The 21801-nt window shown below is 41.9% G+C and overlaps 1 protein-coding gene across 8 annotated transcripts in view; it reads right to left on the bottom strand.

Annotated features, from left to right (window-relative positions):
- Positions 1 to 21801, bottom strand: part of itsn2b (intersectin 2b) — a 224996-nt gene that overhangs the window by 89249 nt on the left and 113946 nt on the right. For all 8 annotated transcript variants that reach the window (XM_063035010.1, XM_063035019.1, XM_063035026.1 and 5 more), the window contains 5 exons: positions 17304 to 17566; positions 13284 to 13433; positions 11022 to 11162; positions 3405 to 3492; positions 2627 to 2760 (listed from right to left, as the gene is read on the bottom strand). In XM_063035010.1, coding sequence (XP_062891080.1) covers positions 2627 to 2760; positions 3405 to 3492; positions 11022 to 11162; positions 13284 to 13433; positions 17304 to 17566 — 776 coding nt within the window. The remainder of the gene's footprint in view (positions 1 to 2626; positions 2761 to 3404; positions 3493 to 11021; positions 11163 to 13283; positions 13434 to 17303; positions 17567 to 21801) is intronic.

Here is a 21801-nt window from a genome sequence, read left to right as displayed (position 1 = left end):
AGACTGGGCGTAAAAGATCTACGGTAAGATCTAGTGGCTAGTAAGGAAGCAAGCACTCTGTGGAGAGCGAAGGGCATGACAAGGCACAGAAGTTATTGCTATCCATGGCAAATAAGGAAGACCCCAGCTTGTGATGTTTGTTCATAGTCTGCATCTGGACCTCGGAGGTCAAGAGAATGGAAATGCCCCCGTGCAACGGCTTTTCTGCTTTAAAAACTCTCCCGCACAGGTTTCCTGTCAATATCGGACACAATAAGACAACCAACAAAGCTTCATTCCTCTAGGTCTAGGCAATACAATTAACTTTTACATCATTTCTGGTGTACCTTCCCTAAATGTCAAAAATAAAATGGAACAGTAGAATTGTGGTTTTAGTTCATCATTGCTTAAGGCCTTTTAAAATAAAATTACTACATCACTCCACTGTCTTTGCATAGAATACCAGTTAGCCTTTTGCCTCTCAACAGTCTGTTTTTTTTTGTCTGATTAAACAGTAAAGTAAGTGTAGATTCTCCTGCAGCATGATCAATGTCTACACCAGGTTCAGTTGGCAAGATTTTCAGTCTCTTGCATCCTATTTTTCAAGCTTCTAGCATTATCTTCCCTGTGCAGGCTGTTCTTTATTTCTCTTCGTTGCTCTTCCAATTTTTTTTATCTTCCTGATAATCATTCATGGAATTTACTACCCTGTTCCATCTTTTTATATTCACATTTCCTATTGAACTTTTGATTCAATTTTTTCCCCGATTCGTTTCTGCTCTTGGATTAGGGGGTACAATTATAAAATGGTTTTGTTTGAAACTAGAAAACGTGTTGATTTCATGCTTTGCCAAATTAATCTACATTGATCAGAGTTCTTGCAGCGAACAAGCAACACAACAAGTCATATTTTTGAATGCACTTTCCCAGCTGGCGCAACCTGTCCTATTGCAATACAGTCGGCCCTCCTTATCAGCGAGTTCCACATGCGCGAATTCAACCAACCGTGAATCGAGAAGACCTGGAAGTGCTCTTCCAGCACTTGTTGTTCGAGCATGTACAGGTTTTTTTTTCTTGTCATTATTCTCTAAACAATGCAGTATAACAACTACAAACGTTTGTATTTTACATAGCATTTACATTGTATTAGGTATTATAAGTAATCTAAAGATGATTTAAAGTATACGGGAAGATGTGCGTAGGTTATCGCGGATCAGGATCGAAAAAAAAATCGGAAGTCGGAACAGGTACATCCAGTATTATTTAGCCTCAGTTAGCCAAACGTTTGTCTTAGTATATAGCAAATATTTTACCTTTCTATGCATATAAAACACTTAAGAACTGTATGTTTCAGTGCCGGGCTTGGGAATGGAATTTCCCGAGTTTGATCCAGTGACGGACCACTCCCGAGTGCGCTCTCCATCCGTGCCGGGTTGATGTGTGGGACCAAAAACCCAAAACACCAAAACCCAATAATTAAACCACTGTGTTGCTTAGTAATAATTGTAGCTTTCATTGGGGCAGGGCCTTTCTCACTTTATCTTTTAAGATTGTTCCAATCGTTGACCGACTGTAGCCTAACGCTTTTCCAATGACCAATGGCATTTCACCTCTTTCCAGTTGCTTTATTTTAAATCGTGATCGTGATTATTTTCGTGAACAGAAACACTGCGGATTCAAAGCTCCACCGCCGGGTCCTAATGTCCACCGCACTGAGACAGGTTAAATAAGGTCTGGGGTTCCGCTGGGTCCTAAGGTCCACCGCATTTTAACAGGCTGAATAAGGGACTTAAGCATCCGCGTTTTTTCGTATCCGCGAGAGGTCCCAGAACTAATCCGTTGCGGATAAGGAGGGCTGACTGTATTGGCACATTTGTCTATGAATATCATTAACTAGCCGATCAATTTGCTATCCATGGAGTTTATTATTAGGATTGCAGAATGCTCAATATGACAGCCACTTTTTTTTAATCCTTGTGACTCTACCAGAAGTGCTCCAAGGCTACAAGGTTTAAATCGACATGCAATTGAAATTGTTCTAAATAGATGCATCAGGAGTAGGCTGTTTCCTGATGTGCAGGTTGCAAAAGGCCTTTTGTGGAGAGGAACCTTTTCCACTCTAGTCTAATCACCCAGTCTCTCAACACACCACATCTTACAGCCAACTTAAATTAGGCTTTGGGCTAAATAAGCAGGTAAAGTACAGCTCTATCACAGAATTGAAAAGATGTCCAGGGAGAAAATAAAACATACATTTAGATTAGGGGAACGCTTTTAAGAAGATCAAAGAACCAAAAGTTGGCATCTAAAATCAATGAGTAAAATACAGATCACATCTTAACAAAATATCAGTTCTCTTAGATAAATATATGATGGAAGGTAACACAAACTTTTAAAACAGGGTAAATGCCACCTTTGTTGAGGTAGCGGATCTGAGCAGGCACAAGAGTTTTTAAGTTATTCAGCATTCCTATCCACAGAAAACAATACTAAAACAAAGCAAAATTCTGGTTCAGTTTGTTGCCATATGATACAATAATAAAGCATTTTTGGGAGAGAATGGGAATACCTGTTTTAACTAGAATGGTCAAGGACTAATATTAAAATTTATGATCAGACTCTCTTGTTAACAATATTTTGATATTACCTTCAGTTGGCTGTTAAAAGCATCCATTTCAGAAAGTTTGTCTGCTGTCTCCTTCTCTAGTTCCTTCAGTTGTTGGCGAAGCCGTTCACAAGATTCTCTCTTTTCAGTGTGGCTATGCTTCAACAGCACAAGGCCTGCATCAGAAGAACACACCAAGGTTCACTACATTTGTTAACCTTGTTTCTTAACTCAGACTTGTTTTAGACATGAGGCAATACAAAGGTTAGATTTAGCTGAGTAAAATTCTGGGGAAATAAAATCAGTAGATCAGGCAGCATCTATTGATTTTTTTTTAGAGTTAATATTCCAAACAATGTGTTTCCATTTCAGAATTCCAACTGGTTGCATTACCATCTGGTGTGGCAGGGCCACTACGGAGTATCAGAAAAGCCTGCCTAAAGTTGTAGACTCAGCCAGCTCCATCATGGGCACTAGTATTGAGGACACCATCAAAAGGCGATGCCTCAAAGAGGTGGCATCTATCACTAAGGATCCTCATCGCACAAGACATGCCCTCCTTTCATTGCTATTGTCAAGGAGATGGAACAGGAGCCTGGAGACACTCACTCAGAATTTCAGAAACAGTTTCTTTCCCTCTGCCATCAGATTTCTGAATGGATACTACCTCACTAGTTACTTTCCTCTTTTCACAATATATGCCAGTGATATTAAACCTGTTTCTGATATACTGCGTCTGTACGAAAAATCAACATGAAATCTAATGAAAAGTGAAATGCAAGAAGGGTGAACATATATGTATAGAACAGAATATACTCACTTTGATTAGAGTTGGGCTGAAATTCTTTTATTTGGTTGCTCAGTGCCTGCTTCATAGGAATTAGTTGATTTAGCGTACTCTGACATTCCTACAAGAACACAGTTTCACAATAGTGAACACTTTTCATTTGAGTTATAAGCAAAAGAAAACAATTTTTTAAAAATTACTGATAATTCAACAATAAAGTTAAAAGGTTGCAGATATTTTCAGAACAATTTCATACGGGCAACAGGTTTCAAATACAACAAGGTGTCTGCGGTGGATCAAATAGAAGGGGTAGGTTATTTGATGGTTAGTAAGAAAGATTCTATTCTGCTCCCAACATGTTTTAATGAAGTCCCATTTTGCTAGATCATCTCAGGAACCTCCTTACCCCGCAACAAGGAGTGAATGAATATGTCAAAGAAATTACAAATAAAATATGCAGACACCCCACCCCCAACAACAACACTACACACTCGACTCCCAACACAGCTTATCAAAATCCTTGCTTTCAATGCTCAAATGCAATTCCTCAGCAAACTAACCTGTACACACCTGTCTAAACAGGCTGAAACATCAACTGTACTTTTTTTCCTATAGATGTTGCCTGGCCTGCTGAGTTCCTCTAGCATGTTCTGTGTGTTGTTCAGATTTCCAGCATCTGCATATTTTCTCTTATTTGTGATTAACCTTCTACGAATCTGTTGCTCAAAATGCCCAAGGACAATCCCAGTTTAGACAGCCAGGTGTAGCGAGGTCCTGGCAGGGACATGACCTCAGCTGGCACACCACAGAGCAGTGGTCCCCAACCTCTGGGCCGCGGACCAATACATTGCCGCGAAGAATGCAGTAGTAGCCGGAACGCACCCAGCACATCTTTAAGAGAAAAGCCGAAATAAACAAGCTAATTAATTAGGTGCCGCCCAGCCATCGCCTCTGATCTGGGCCGACATTTATGTGCCGGGCGGCATTTAATTAATTAGCTTGTTTATTTCGGCTTTTTTCTTAAAGATGTGCTGGGTGTGTTCCGGCTACTGCTGCATTCTTCGCAGCCCGGTAACGGTCCGCGGCCCAGAGGTTGGGGACCACTGACATAGAGCATCCAACCCCAGAATGCCTTGACAACCATAGACAGAAGGGCAAGACTGGGGATGAATATAACAGCACACAAAACGAAACACAAGCTGGAGTAGACCACCTGGACCTGCGAGACTGTTCCATTCATGGCTGATGATCTTCTTCAGAAATATTTCCCTACACTATCTTCATATCTCTTATTTTCCTTAATGCTCAGAAATATATCAAACTTTGGTTTGACTGAACACATTGATTCAGCTTCCACGTTCCCCAACCAGTCAAGTTCTTTCATAATAAAGGCTAACAGACTAGTTGTCCTCCTAAATGCTTGCTCCTTCTCCACACTGGCCTTCAGTGGTGTCCCTTCAAACATCAACACTAATTGTTCCTTTACTGTTTAATAAAGTCAGCATTATTCTGTTATGTATACTGAATTGGATATTGCATATTTTTTCCACATTATATTCCATCCACCATGTTTCCATCCAGTCATTCAGTTTTACCATGTCCTCTCTGAGCCGTTTTACATGCTTCTGGTCTCACAAGACTCATTCAGTATTATCAGCAAAATTGGAAGTATAATATTCTGTTCCTTCATGAATACCAGAAGTCCAAGTGCCAATCCCTGGAGTACTCTACCATGCTGAAAAGGATAGGTTTATTCCTATTAACAATTCTCATTCTCATTCAGCGTTAATGCTTTATCGCCAATTCCATGTACTCCAACCTCGTTAGCCAAACTTACTGGAAATCCAAACCATCCCTTTACTTCATCTCACCGTCACATCTTCAAAGAACTCCACTAATTTGGTCAAACATTATTTCCTTATTATAAATCCCTGACTTTACTCAATCCTATTATCTTTCCTAATGTGTTCTGCTGTCTATATTACACATGCCAGTATCATCTTTACCACTTGACTTAGGCTAATAGATCTGTAGATCCCTGTTTCCTCTCACCCTCATTTCTAAGTGGGGTTACAGTTGCTTCACTTCTACCCAAGTCTGTGAAACTTATACATTCAGAGAACTTTAAAACTATTGAAATTGTCTTGAATAATTAAAAAGTAAAATAATAAAAAACATCTAAGACAATTATTAATACAGGTGGCTCACGTTTTCCCAACGTTCGCTTTACGATACCTCGTTGTTACGAAAGACCTACAAGTTACCTGTTTTCGCTAACAGAAGGTGATTTCACTGTAACGAAAAAAGGCAGTGCGCACCCGAACAGCCAATCCTCCCCCGGAACTGCATTCCAGCTGCCATTGCTTAAATATGTGCTTTATAAGACCATAAGATAAAGGAGCAGAAGTCAGCCATTCGGCCCATCGAGTCTGCTCCGCCATTTTATCATGAGCTTGTGGTGACCCACTTTCTAGCACACACGAACCGGCTCACGAAACAGCACACGCCGGCAGAGGCCCAGCATGGACAGAGCCTGACCTGCGTACCCAAAGACCTGCAGAACTGTAAGTTTCTTTTTGTATGACAGGGCTGCCACCAGGCACCGCTACAGCGGCCCTACGAGGGGCCGTTTAAGGTGATCAGGAACAATGGGTCCACGTTAGTGCTGCACATTGGGTGGAGAGAGGAGGTTTTCATGGTGGACCGACTCAAACTGGCCCGTGTGGACTTGGCACAGCCGGTCCGAGCTCAGGCACCGCGACGCAGGGGAAGACCTCCCAAACAGAGGCCGATCCAGACTGTGGACATTGGGAGATGTATTGCCGGTTCTGGGGGTGGGGGTGGGGGTTATGTGGCGACCCACTTTCTAGCACACACGAACCGGCTCATGAAACAGCGCGCGCCAGCAGAGAGGCTGGCCCCAAAAAGGGTGCCAGGCCATCTTCACCAGCAGGGGGGAAAACCCACGTGCAGAAAGGGTCTGTGATTATGCATTCCCCACAGCAGTCCCACCCAGGGAGGGCGGGAACAGGAAGGCTTTAATGCAGGCCGCGAACTTTGAAAAAATCTCTTTTATCGCAACTCCAACTCACCGACGGCGTGTGGTCATTCTGGCGCTGTGTGTAGCACACCGCTACAAGCTGATCCATTCTCCCATCTAGTCCCACTCCCCCGCCTTCTCACCATAACCTTTCATGCCCTGGCTACTCAGATACCTATCAATCTCTGCCTTAAATACACCCAATGACTTGCCCTCCACTGCCGCCCGTGGCAACAAATTCCATAGATTCACCACTCTCTGGCTAAAAAAATTTCTTTGCATCTCTGTTCTGAATGGGTGCCTTCAATCCTTAAGTCATGCCCTCTTGTACTAGACTCCCCCATCATGGGAGACAACTTTGCCACATCCACTCTGTCCATGCCTTTCAACATTCAAAATGTTTCTATGAGGTCCCCCCTCATTCTTCTAAACTCTAAGGAATACAATCCAACACCAGACAAACGTTCCTCATATGTTAACCCTCTCATTTCCAGAATCATTCAAGTGCAGGGGTCCCCAACCTTTTTTGCACTGCAGACCGGTTTCATATTGACAATATTCTTGCGGACCGGCCGACCCGGGGGGGCGTGTAGGGTTGCCAACGGACAAGAGTAGCAGTCAAATACGTTATTTACCCCGAGAGACTACAATGACCATGAAGCCTTGCGCGGGTACCAGTGCGCATGCACGTACGTGCCTATTTTCCCTACAAATCATTTCTGGCGATCTGTGTGGCGGGGGGGGGGGGTGTTAATCACGACCGGAATATAGGTGATAAGTGGCTAATACCACTCAATTTCGTTTATAAAAGGGATTATCTAACGAATTTAATATTAAACACACCGCATATTTTCCTTGCATGAATATAGTGATAAGTCAATTATCAGAGGAGGACAGGAGAGCTTGAAGTAAGTGTTGAACGAGCTTGTAGTAGTAGCGGTAGAGGCAGGTTCGATATTATCATTTAAAGAAAAATTCGATAGGTATATGGACAGGAAAGGAATGGAGGGTTATGGGCTGAGTGCAGCTTGGTGGGACTAGGTGAGAGTAGTGTTCGGCACGGACTAGAAGGGCAGAGATCGCCTGTTTCCGTGCTGTAATTGTTATATGGTTATATAAGTAAGTCAATAGCATCATAACATTTTAAGTAACGTAACGTTTGGATATTAAACACACAGCACATATTTTCCCTGTATGAACATATAAAATCATTGCAATGCACCAATATCGCTGAATCAGTGGGAGCCCTGGGCTTGTTTTCCTGCAACAAGACGGTCCCATCGAAGGGTGACGGGAGACAGCGATACTCGAAGGGGGTTCCTTATGTCCAGTCTATTCCGCGATTTGGTTTTCGTTGCATTCATTGCAGAGATATGTTGGAAATGGAAGCAACGTTTTCAGTGCTTTCGTGGCTATCTCAGGATATTTAGCCTTGACTTTGACCCAGAATGCCGGCAGAGATGTTATGTCAAACATACTTTTCAGCCCGCCGTCATTTGCAAGCTCGAGGAGTTGATCTTCTTCCCGCGCTGACATAGATGACGCGCAGGTAATGACCTCGCATGCGTAATGGCTCAACAGTGGGCATGACAAGGAATGAGGAAAGGTGCAGCTGACTCCTATTGCTAAATCATATCGTTTCCTCGCGGCCCGGTGGTTGGGGACCGCTGTTCTAGTGAATCTCCTCTGTACCCTCTCCAACATCAGCATAAAGGAGCCCAAAACTGCCCACAGTACTCCAAGTAAGGTCTTACCAGTGCCTTATAGAGCCTCAACATCACATCCCTGCTCCTATACTCTATTCCTCTAGAAATGAATGCCAACATTGCATTCACCTTCTTCACCACCGACTCAACCTGGAGGTTAACCTTAAGGGTATCCTGCACGAGGACTCCCAAGTCCCATTGCATCTCAGAATTTTGAATTCTCTCCCCATTTAAATAATAGTCTGCCCGTTTATCTCGATTTATTTTGTGCATCCATTAGCAAGATGAGTTCTAAGGTTTCAGAAAACCCGAAAAGAGCTTGTAAGGGTGTTACATTTAGTGTAAAACTACAAATGTTTGTAGACATAATTAAGCGTTTCGATCACGGTGAACAAAGTAAGGGCATTGCCCGCGCGTTGAACTTGCCTGCGTCCACCATTCACACTATTTATACGCAGGGAGAAAGAGTTTTGAAAGCTGCCGATGTTACTGTTGGTTCTGCTCGTAGCAAAGTGGTCTCTCTTCGTTGGCATCCAATAATGGATAAAATGGGAAGTCTATTGCTTGAGTGGATTGATGAGTGTACAAAGCGTGGTGTTCCGTTAAGTTTTCTTACACTTAAGGAGAAATCAGACAGTCTTTGTAATAAGCTGAAACAGAAAGCACTGGACGATAGTGGTAAAAGTGTTGCGAGAGTGGAATTTAAAGGTAATCATGGGTGGTTTGATCGGTTTCTGAGGCGAGGGCAGCTTCATAGTTTAAGCAATGGTCCCCAACCTCCGGGCCGCGGACCGATACATTGCCGCGAAGAACGCAGCGGTGCAGCGGTAGTCGGAACGTACCCAGCAAATCTTTAAGAGAAAAGCCGAAATAAACAAGTTAATTAATTAGGTGCCGCCTGGCATGTAAATGTCGGCCCAGATCAGAGGCGATTGCTGATTGCGTCAGGTGGTTATTCGTATAAACAAGTGTTTAACTGTGACGAAACTGCAATTTATTGGAGTCTTCCCGATTCCGGTAAGTGAAACTACACTGTACATACATTATTTCTACTTTATATAGGCTGTGTATTTTTATGTGTTATTTGGTATGATTTGGCAGCTTCATAGCTTAAAGGTTACTGGAGAGAGTGTTTCTGCTGAGAGCGCTTGCGCGAGATTTTTGCTGCGCTAGACAGTGCTGCAGAAACGTATTTCTACTTTATATAGGCTGTGTATGTATCATATCATTCCTGCTTTTACTATATGTTACGGTTTTTTAGGTTTTATGTGTTATTTGGCATGATTTTGTAGGTTAGTTTTTGGGTCTGGGAATGCTCAGAAATTTTTCCCATATTAATAAACGGTAATTGCTTATTCACTTTACGACGTTCTGGCTTACGAACCGTTTCACAGGTATGCTCTACCTTCGGATAGTGGGGGAAACCTGTACATATGAGAACGACAATAAAATCAAAATCGAAAACTCTACCTAATTTCTAGCTCAGGAATTCTAATTTAAATTAATGGGATTTTCGATCCTAGCTCAAACCTGGTTAGTCCTGATTTCCAGTGTCTAGTGGCCAGGTGGAGATACGTCTCCACCTAAGGAAGTGTAAGGCGCTCCTTCCCTCCACTAGCCTGCAGGTCACCCTTGGGCAAGGTGTAGCACCTGTTTAGCCTCCCCTTCCACACCATCCCCCCCCCTCCCCCCCCCCCCCGGTCAGGGTTATGTGAAGTCACACGAGCCGGGGGGGTGGACGGTCATATGAGGAGCTGGTGCATATCGCAAATCCTGGTTATGCACCCAGAGACACCAGGCAATCACTGAAGAGTATTGATAATGGCTGGGATCACCTGTCTTATAAAGATACTGCCCAAAAGAAGGCAACAGCAAACCATTTCTGTAGAAAAGTTTGCTAAGAATGATCATGGTCAAAAGAATACAATCACCCTGTCATATGAGAACATAAACATGGACATCTACAGCACATTACAGGGCCTTCGGCCCTCAATATTGTGCCAACCACGTAACCTACTCTAGATACTGCCTTGAATTACCCTACCACATAGCCGTCTATTTTTCGAAGCTCCACCATATATCTATCTAATTGTATCTGCCTCCACCACCATCGTCAGCAGTGCATTCCACGCACTCACCAGTCTCTGCATAAAAAACTTACCCCTGACATCTCCTCTGTACCTACTTCCAAGCACCTTAAAACTATGTCCCCTTGTGTTAGCCATTCCAGCCCTGAGAAAAATCCTCTGTCTATCCACACGATCAATGCCTCTCATCATCTTATACACCTCTATCAATTCACCTCTCATCCCCCGTTGCTCCAAGGAGAAAAAGCCAGGTTCACTCAACCTATTTTCATAAGGCATGCTCTCCAATCCAGGCAACATCCTTGAAAATCTCCTCTGCACTCTTTCTATAATATCCACATCCTTCCTGTTGTGTGGTGACCAAAACTGAACATAGTACTCCAAGTGGAGTCTAAACAACGTCTTATATTACCTTATGGCTGTAGCATTACAACACGGCAGATCATGATTATGATGAGTGGAAGACAGATGCTCAGTACAGCTCTCACTCTAAGTAAAATAACACAGGTTCAGTCATCTACTCGCGCTTGCAGCTGGGCACCAGTTGTTCCCTTTGGAACTACTGGGTCCTGCTATTTGATACCACATGCAAATGGTACATCCACACTTTAGCAATGTACCTTTGTTTTGAACTGTGCACGAAAGTAGCATAGACCAGATGAATTTGTTCCAAGTTGGCAATTAACCCAGTGCAGAATATTTCAAATTGTTATCCTTCCTCAAGAGATTCGAGTAAATACAGTACAATGATACACACGTTCAAACAAAGGTAGCTTATCTACAACAATCTTTCATAGTAGTAAGGAGAGGTCACTACCTGAAGTTGTTGCTGCAAAACATTCACTTCTGTTCTCCTCTGCTCATGCTTCTGATTTATGAGATTAAGTTCATTTTCTTGATCTTCTTTTCTGCTCTTCACTTCCTGCACTTTGCTTGCAACATTTCGCTGCTTCTCACTCTATAAGATTGTAATGATTACATTTAGTGTTTAAAGAAAAAAACTGAACAATAGCAATTGTACTAATTCAAAAACTGAAATAACAACACACCAATAAGAACACACTGTGGGGTTAGACAGGGCCTCCTTCCCACATAATATTAATTGCAGAAGTTATATTTGACTCTGAGCCAAGATAATTAGTTCTATTATCCTGTAGTTGGATAATCATTAATTACAACAGCAAGAGAATTTTTATTTATTCAACCGAAATGACTTTGCTCATATTTAACTTTTGCTTTAGTAGGAGTGAGTGTTCGGGTGTCTTCAGATTAGAGGTGCACATTCCTCATTCTATAAAAGACCACATTAAATGTATTCATAAAAATGGCTGCATCAGAGGCAACTAGGTCAGGCAGTTTAACCCACTCATTTTCAGACCGTTAATGCAAATAGGTACCAAGTTCTTTTAAGTAGTATTATCTGCAGTTCTTAATGAAGAATGCATCTTACCCTGGTCAAGTGAATGAAAATTTATGATTTTAAAAACACTAAGAAATTCTCACACTATATTGCTCTACAAAAGGTTTCGTCTTTAAAATATTTTGTCAGACTGAGGTTGTCAAGAAGACCTAATATTTGCACATCATTCCAGTTCATTTGACAGCTATTAACTGCATGCACCAGGGACACATTTAAATCTGGAATCTATAAAAATACTCCCTGGCTTTCCAATGTATCATCCCATTAAAAATACAGTACATTTGAAACTGCAATTTCAGAGCATTAAATTTTCTATGAACAAATATACAACAATGAATTTTAAACTTAAAGGATGGAAATAAGATAAGGACCTAAATGAATTGGTGTAGATAGATACGATGGGGGAGAAAAGGCATAGTTGACGCAACAGCCTGTTTCTGTGCTGTCTGATCCTTTTATCAACAAATTTTAGGAACATTTCCTATCCATTGCTCAGCTAACTGAGCGACGGAGGATGAGAGGTGACCTGAAAGAGGTGTACACGATAATGAGAGGCAGTGATCATGTGGATAGTCAGAGGCTTTTTCCCAGGGCTGAAATGGCTAGCACAAGAGGGCATAGTTTTAAGATGCTTGGAAGTAGGTACAGTGGAGATGTCAGGGGTAAGTTTTTTAAGTAGAGAATGGTGAGTACGTGGAATGGGCTGCCAGCAGCGGTGGTGGAAACGATAAGGTCTTTTAAGAGACTCCTGGATGGATACATGGAGCTTAGACAAATAGGGAGCTATGGGTAAGCCTAGGTAGTGTCTAAGGTAGGGATATGTTCGGCACAGCTCTGTGGGCCAAAGGGCATGTATTGTGCTGTAGGTTTTCTATGTTTCTAATGTTTCATACAACTATGAACAAAATTTGTGATTTTCATATAACAACCATTCTTAAAAAGTGGGATAAGTTTACAGCTACAACTTGCAGGCACCATTTTTGAGTAGTCTTCATAAATATCCATTGCACTATTCACCATTTTCCCAATTCCTGTGAGGATTCAGAGCCAGCTTTTACAAATTCCTCAGAATACTGTTGTACTAAGTCTTTAGAAAACAGTGGAAATTAATTGACTATAGTTTGAAGGTTGACGGATTTGGGAAATATACAACTACCAGCAACTGGGATACATTATGAACTATTTTCAAACAAATATATATCAGTGGGAATGAAATAGGAGGTGAGCGTGCTTTTCTTCCTGAATGTTCTACAAGTTCATATTTTTTCTATTAGCTTCTGCAACACCTCAGTGTATTAAAAATGGCAATTCAAAACACTATTGTGTTATATAAAACCCGTGTCCAGTTCAAAACATATCTACTATAATGTGCTAGCCCCAAGACAGAACTTTCTTTCTATGAAACAATTCTACAGGTTGCAATGACCATGAATTCAACAGGGTTGGATAAGACTAAAGTCAACACAAGCTGCAATGCAGACTGAGGTCAACTTTCCTGGCATTAGATTCATCTCATGCAGGGTTTCCAGAGTAACATAAATGAAAGATGATCACAAGCCTGAAAACTCATAATGCTGAGCAAAATCCCAGCATTAATTTAATACAGTTAAAATGAGCAACTGATACGTAAAACAGATGTCAATTTGCTAATCTACTTACTAATGCCTCCAGTTCAAGTTCCAAACTTTTCCTTTTAGCCTTTAACTGCACGATCTCATCTTGTTCTCGGTTCCGTTGGTTAAGGAGTTCCTGTCGCCGGATTCGCTCCCATTCAATCTGTCGCTGCCGTTCTAGTTCCTGCTTGGCCGCCTAAAAGGTAAACAATAAAACATGAATATCGTTGCAGAAAACTAATTTCTTAAGATGTGAAAACTTGCCCTTCTAATTTGGAGGAATGCAAAGGCAAAAAAAAACTCAGTAAAACCAAAACTGCTTTAAATTGGTAAAGAGGCATTGATTGTGTGGATAGTCAGAAGCTTTTCCCCAGGGATGAAATGGCTAGCACGAGAAGGCAGAGTTTTAAGCTGCTTGGAAGTAGGTACAGAGGAGATACCAGGAGTAAGTTTTTTTACACAGAGAGTGGTGTGTGTGTGGAATGGGCTGCTGGTGGCGGTGGTGGAGGCAGAAACGATAGGGTCTTTTAAGAGACTCCTGGATGGCTACATAGAGCTTAGAAAAATAGAGGGCTATGGGTAAAGCCCAGGTAGTTCTAAGGTAGGGACATGTTCAGCACAGCTTTGTGGGCCGAAGGGCCGGTATTGTGCTGTAGGTTTTCTATGTTTCTAAATTTATGCTGAATTGGCTCTGCATTGCTTGAAATAATATGAAAATCATGACCATTATACATATGGAGTTTATTAATACAACTCAAAACTGTCTTAATTTAATTACACCAACTTCTTTTCAAAGAAAATCATCATATTTCACATGAGGTTCGTCCCGAATTTATGAGGTACCACCTCTGCCTATGTAAATAAGATTAGCATGGAACGGCCTCAAAGAACCCTAGACAAGTAACATGGAAATATTTATACATATAAAATAGATGTGTTGACTTTAAAGCAGTAGTTTTCTCCCATAAAAAACATTATGTGAATGAATGGACAGGAGGTGAAAGGGATATGCAGGTGATTCAGCCCTAGCAATTCAGGTAAGCAACAGGTAATCTGGGTTAATTTCTTGATTTACAGTGGCATGCAAAAGTTTGGGCATCCCTGGTCAAAATTTCTGTTACTGCTAAGCGAGTAAAAGATGACCTAATTTCCAAAAGGCATACAGTTAAAGATGACACATTTCTTTAATATTTTAAGATTACTTTTTTATTTCCATCTTTTACAGTTTCAAAATAACAGAAGAGGAAAAGGGCCCGAAGCAAAAGTTTGGGCACCTAGCATGGTCAGTACTTAGTGACACTCCCTTTAGCAAGTATCACAGCTTGTAAACGCTTTCTGTAGCCAGCTAAGAGTCTTTCAATTCTTGTTTGGGGGATTTTCACCCATTCTTCCTTGTAAAAGGTTTCTAGTTCTGTGAGATTCTTGGGCTGTCTTGCATGCACTGCTCTTTTGAGGTCTATCCACAGATTTTCGATGATGTTTAGGTCAGGGGACTGTGAGGGCCATGGCAGAACCTTCAGCTTACACCTCTTGAGGTAGTCCATTGTGGATTTTGAGGTGTGTTTAGGATGATTATGCTGTTGTAGAAGCCATCCTCTTTTCATCTTCAGCTTTTTTACAGACGGTGTGATGTTTGCTTCCAGAATTTGCTGGTATTTAATTGAATTCATTCTTCCCTCTACCAGTGAAATGTTCCCTGTGCCACTGGCTGCAACACAAGCCCAAAGCATGATCGATCCACCCCCGTGCTTAATAATTGGAGTGGGGTTACATAGAACATAGAATAGTACAGCACAGTACAGGCCCTTCGGCCCACATTGTTGTGCTAACCCTCAAACCCTGCCTCCCATATAACCCCCCACCTTAAACTGTATATACCTGTCCATATACCTGTCTAGTAGTCTCTTAAATTTCACTAGTGTATCTGCCTCCACCACTAACTCAGGCAGTGCATTCCACGCACCAACCACTCTCTGAGTAAAAAACCTTCCTCTAATATCCCCCTTGAACTTCCCACCCATTACATTAAAGCCATGTCCTCTTGTATTGAGCACTGGTGCCCTGGGGAAGAAGCACTGGCTATCCACTCTATCTATTCCTCTTAATATCTTGTATACCTCCATCATGTCTCCTCTCATCCTCCTCTCCAAAGAGTAAAGCCCTAGCTCCCTTAATCTCTGATCATAATCCACACTCTTTAAACCAGGCAGCATCCTGGTAAATCTCCTCTGTACCCTTTCCAATGTTTCCACATCCTTCCTCTAGTGAAGCAACCAGTACTCCAGGTGTGGCCTAACCAGAGTTTTATAGAGCTGCATCACTACCTCGCAACTCTTAAACTCTATCCCTCGACTTATGAAAGCTAACACCCTATAAGCTTTCTTAACTACTCTATCTACCTGTGAGGCAACTTTTAGGGATCTGTGGACAAGTACCCCCAGATCCCTCTGCTCCTCCACACTACCATGTATCCTGTCATTTACTTTGTAGTCTGCCTTGGAGTTTATCCTTCCAAAGTGTACCACCTCACACTTCTCCGGGTTGAACACCATCTGCCACTTCTCAGCCCACTTCTGCAACCTATCAAGGTCTCTCTGCAATCTTCGACAATCCTCTACACTATCTACAACACCACCAACCTTTGTGTCGTCTGCAAACTTGCCAACCCGCCCTTCTACCCCCACATCCAGGTTGTTAATAAAAATCACTAAAAGATTCATGATTTCTTTTCATGAAATTCTGCACCTTTTTCTCTCCAAACATACCTTTGCTCATTGCAGCTAAAAAGTTCTATTTTAACTTCATCAGTCCACAGGACTTGTTTCCAGAATGCATCAGGCTTGTTTAGATGTTCCTTTGCAAACTTCTGACGCTGAATTTTGTAGTGAGGACGCAGGAAAGGTTTTCTTCTGATGATTCTCCCTTGAAGGTCGTATTTGTGCAGGTGTCGCTGCACAGTAGAACAGTGCACTGTTCCAGAAATTGCACCATCTTGGATCGCAAGATCCTGCAGCGGATAGTAAGGTCAGCTGAGAAGATCATCAGCATCTTTCTTCCCGCCATTACAGACATTTACACCAGACGCTACATCCGCAAAGCAAACAGCATTATGAAGGACCCCACGCACCCCTTATACAAACTCTTCTCCAACCTGCCATCTGGCAAAAGGCACAGAAGCATTCGGGCTCTCACGACCAGACTATGTAACAGTTTCTTCCCCCAAGCCATCAGACTCCTCAATACCCAGAGCTTGGACTGACACCAACCTACTGCCGTCTACTGTGCCTATTGTCTTGTTTATTATTTATTGTAATGCCTGCACTGTTTTGTGCACTTTATGCAGTCCTGGGTAGGTCTGTAGTCTGGTGTAGTTTTTGTGTTGTCTTACGTAGTTCAGTGTAGTCTTTGTATTGTTTCATGTACCACCATGGTCCTGAGAACGCTGTCTCGTTTTTACTGTGTACTGTACCAGCAGTTATGGTCGAAATGACAATAAAAAGTGACTTGACTTAACTTGACTTGAAAAGTTATCTGAGAGCTCAAATCTCTTAGGGTGCTCAAACTTTTGCATAGTGCTCCTTTCCTTTTTTCACTCTAAAATTGTACAAAACAAAAATAATACACTAATCTTGCTTAAAATGTTGAAAAGAATGCTTCATCTTTAACTTTATGACTTTTGGAGATCAGTTCATCCTCTACTCACTTAACTATTCACAGTAATAGAAATTTTGACCGCGGTGCCCAAACTTTTGCACGCCACTGTACATATTAAGAGAATAAAACTCACTCTTTCTGCCTCATTTCTTGAGGTATTTATCCTCCAATATTGTTAAGCCAGATGGTAGGAAGCAGTCTGGAGTAATAATACAAACCCGTACCCTTCTCAATGACCGGGGTTAGTATTTAACATTCAAAAATTCACAGTATAACATATTGAACCAGGGAACAAGTTTAACAGATGCACTCAACTTAATGTAGAACTTAGATTCATCCTCAACATCTCAGCTCACTACAGAAACTGGAAAATGCAGCGTGCTCCTAGCACTTGAAATTATTTGTCACAAACCTCTCGCTTTTCGACTTCTTTCCTCCTTTGTTCTTCCTTTTGACGCTCGAGCTCACGTTGCTTCTCCAACCTTCTCTCCATTTCAAGCTGTTTTTTCCGTTCTTGCTCTTGCTGCTCTCGTTCCTTTCTTTCTTGCTCCTCCTTCTCACGTTGTGCTCTGCGATTAGCCTCTCGCTGTTGCTGTTCCAGAAGGGTCTGTCGCCTACGCTCCAACTCTGCATTACCCTTTTCGTAGTTCGCTTTTCTTTTATCCTCGAAAGTGACTAGAAATATCAATTGCTGTCAGTTCTAAAAAATATCTGAGTACCATTAGAACTTCAGCCATCAATAAGGATTGAAAATGGCAACACATATAGGCCTTTTCATTCTGATAGTTATTTTAACTTTGATTACTTATAGACATGGATAATATGGTGCCCTTATTGTAGGAATAAAATTTCAGTCTTCTATAATGCTTTATAACTACAAGGCTAACTATAAGAGAAAACTTGATATCAGGTGCATAAGACATGAGAAAATATGACAAAGAGTTTGATTAAAGTTTTAAGAAGTGCCTTAAAGTGGGAAGAAAAATAGCATAGAATAGAAGTTTCTGCATGCATTTGCTGGTTATATTCTAGAATTAAACTAGTCCAAAAGAGAAGTAAAGTTCAAAAATAAAGTGTACCGTATAGCCTGCATTATAATAAGGGACTACTTTATTTTTTAGTAACATATCGTAGCATGCGCTATTAGGCGCATATTGAGCATGCGCTATTAAGCGCATATTGATCTGTACATGTGTGCCGAGTTCGGATTCTGCCAGTAAAAAGAACCATGAAACTTAGCTCCCGTCTCCAGCGTTTTTATAAGTAGCATTTTGCTGTGTAACCAGGCCACATACACAACAAATTGGCGACGAGAATTATTAACCTACATCCTACCGGAACGCCGTGTTTTAGTTGATAACGACACTCGGAGAAGAGAGAGAATCTAGACGCATCTAGATGGAGTGCACTCGTTGCGCTAGCAAAAAGGACAAGTGAGTCAAAAAAAAAGACAACTAGAGGAGAATTGGGCTAAGTTAACATAACAAAGATGGCGAAGATTAGAACCATTACAGCATTTGATCGTGGCATTGAAGACTGGGCAACTTACATTGAAAGAGTGGAGTCATATTGTAACGCTAATGGTGTTACGGATGAAAAGAAAGCCATCGTTTTACCCTATATAATGAAAGCAAAAACATATGGGCTGCTACGGAGCTTGTTAACCCCTGAAAAGCCAGCTGACAAAAGGTTCAAGCAAATAGTAGACACTCTCCAACAGCATTTAAACCCCAAACCACTGGTCATTGCTGAAAGATTTAAATTTCATAAGTGGAATCAGAGCAAAAATGAAAGCATTTCTGAGTATTGTGCTGAATTGTGCAAATTATCAGAACATTGTCAATTTGGAGCTCGTTTATCGGACGCATTGAGAGACAGGTTAGTGTGTGGCATGCACTGTGAAACCACACAGAAGAAGCTTCTGTGTGAAAGAGACCTTACATTAGAGAAAGCGCTGAACATTGCAATATCAACGGAAACAGCAGCACGGGGTGCTTCCAAGATACAACAAAAACCTCTGGAATATGCTACAAATAAAATGTCACTGAACAGAAATGAAGGAAAGAAATGTTACCATTGTGGGAACAGGTCACATGACCCTGATGACTGTTGGTTTAAAGACAAAGAATGCAGAAACTGTGGCAAACAGGGCCACACTGGCCGAGTATGCAAAGCTAGTCAACAGCAGAAAAAGGACAAAATACAAAGAAACAAGAAATCCCAGCAAGGAAAATACAACAATGTACACAAAATGAAAGAAAGCAGTTCTGATGAAAACGACTCAGACAAAAGTGAATTGTCTTGTCTGCAAGTTCACAGCATAAAAGAGACAGATGATTGACGAGTAATATAGATCACTCAAGTGGCAGGCGTGAGACTGAAAATGGAATTGGACACAGGCTCAGCTTTAACAGTGATCTCTGTACACGACTACACATGACTGTTTTCTCACATACCTCTGCAATGAACTAAACTACTGCTAAAGACTTACACAGGGCAGAAAGTGCGTCCCAAGGTGTACATATGTGGTGACTTTAAAGTGACTGCTAACCCAGTTCTCCGCTCAGTACAGTATCCTCTACCTCACACACTCTGACCCCTCCTTACCTATCCAACTAGCTTGTGATGCCTCGCCCCATGGGATCGGAGCTGTGTTATTGCACAAGTTTCCAGATGGCTCAGAAAGACCAATAGCCTTTGCCTCAAGAACGCTAACTGATTGACAGAGAGGCCCTAAGCCTCGTGTGGGGAGTCAAGAAATTCAGTCACTACCTGTATGAGCAAATTTCAACCCAAGAAAAGGCGTTCCAGTGATGACAGCACAAAGGCTGCAGCGATGGTCTCTTTACTTAGGAGGTCACAGGTACAACATCGAACACAAGGGGACCAAGCAACATGGCAATGCAGATGGTTTGTCACATTTACCACTGCCAACTTCAGAGATAACTACACAAATGGATTCAGCAGAGGTCTTTCACACAACAGTAGTCGAACAATTACCAGTGACAAACAGCCTGTTGAAAGGGAAACATGCAATGACCCTACATTGTCAAAAGTGTATGACATCATGATAAAGGGATGGCCAGCGCGTGGTAACACATTGTTTCCAGCCTTATCAGCGAGAAAGGAGCCGCTGTCAGTGTGTCGGGGAACACAAATGTGTGGCTCACGCATTGTCATTCCTCCCAAGCTACACACCAGAGTGCTGGATGAACTGCACGAGGGGCACCTGGGTACCGTGAAGATGAAAAGGCTTGCCTGCGCCTATGTGTGGTGGCCAGGAATCGATAAACAGATTGAGGACTTGTCCAAGAACTGCTCTGGATATCAAAAGATCCAGAACCCAGCACCACAAGCCCCTCTCCATCCATGGGAGTGGCCCTCATCACCATGGCAACGAGTGCACATCGACTCTGCTGGACCATTTATGGACTCTTATCTTTTTAGTCGCACGTTCCAAATGGCCAGAGGTCCTCAAAATGACGACAACCACACTGGAAAAGACCATTACAGCTCTGAAGACCATGTTCGCCAGGAATGGCATAGCAGAACAAATCTGCACAGACAATGGACAACAATTTGTCCTGGAAATATTCCAAAGTTTTGTGAAGAACAATGGAATCAAACACTTTACATCTGCCCCTTACCATGCATCCACAAATAGCTTGGCAGAAAGATTCACACAGACAGAAAGAAAGCCATCAAGGCAATGGACAGCGAAAATCGACCACTGCAACACAAGATAGACAACTTCCTTCTTGCCTATCGTAATGTCGTATACGCAACCACTAATCAGACTCCAGCCATGATGTTTCTGAATAGAAACCTGAGGTCCTGCATGGATCTTCTCAAACCAGATGTACGGTGTGATGTGGAGAACAGACAGTTCAAACACTTGAATGCTAAATCAACACGGAGCTTCAGTGTGGGACAGTCAGTTCTTGCTCGTGATTAGCCAGACTGAAAAGTGGCAGCCAGGTACAATTTCTGCCATAGATGGGCCACTGATGTATAGAGTACAGGTGGGATAGAACGTATGGAGACGCCATGTGGACCAAATCCTGGATGCTAAGGTGAAAAACACAACAACACCCTGCCCGGACTCCTATGACATAGAAACACGTCATGTGGACCAAATCCTGGAAGCTTAGGTGAAAAACACAACAACACCTTGCCTGGACTCCCCTGACCACATCAGCCTCATCTACAGATAAGCCTGTCATCAGTGCTGAGGACCCACCTGATGTACCTGTGGAGACTCAATCCCCAAAGCAAACGTTTCAGGACAGATGTTACCCGGAGAGGCACAGAAGACACCCCCCCCTGCCCCCCCCAGAGACTTGAGTTATAAATGGGTCTTAGACCAAAATTTTAAAAAAAGGCTTGTTATAATTTGGTATTATTATGTTACTTTGTTATAATTTGATATTATTAAGTTACTAAGTAAACAATTGGTAAGCGTTTGTATGTTAAGGCTAAACATATTTGTTTAGCATAGTGCCCCAGTAAAAAAATCAGTTGATACACTATTAAAATAAAAGGGGAGGAGTGTACCGTATAGTCTGCATTATAATAAGGGAGCACTTTATGTTTCAGTAACATATCGTAGCATGCGCTATTAGGCGCATATTGATCTGTACGTGTGTGCCAAGTTCAGACTCTGCCAGTAAAAAGAACCATGAAACTTAGCTCCCATCTCCAGCGTTTTTATTAATAGCATTTTGTTGTGTAACAAGGCCACATACACAACATAAAGCAAGTAATATAAATACATGCAGATTCACAGTGAAGAATCTGCACGTATTTATGTTACTTACATAAAGTATATCTACAATGACTGTGAGGATCAGCAAAACATTCAGCCTCCTGTAGGATTACATGAACATCTGTAGTAGCTCACTATGCTGGAT

The sequence above is a fragment of the Mobula hypostoma genome, chromosome 2 (genome assembly GCF_963921235.1).
Source record: "Mobula hypostoma chromosome 2, sMobHyp1.1, whole genome shotgun sequence".
NCBI lineage: Eukaryota > Metazoa > Chordata > Chondrichthyes > Myliobatiformes > Myliobatidae > Mobula > Mobula hypostoma.
Note: the sequence above shows the minus strand (reverse complement) of the source record. Positions and strands in the feature narration are given on the sequence as shown.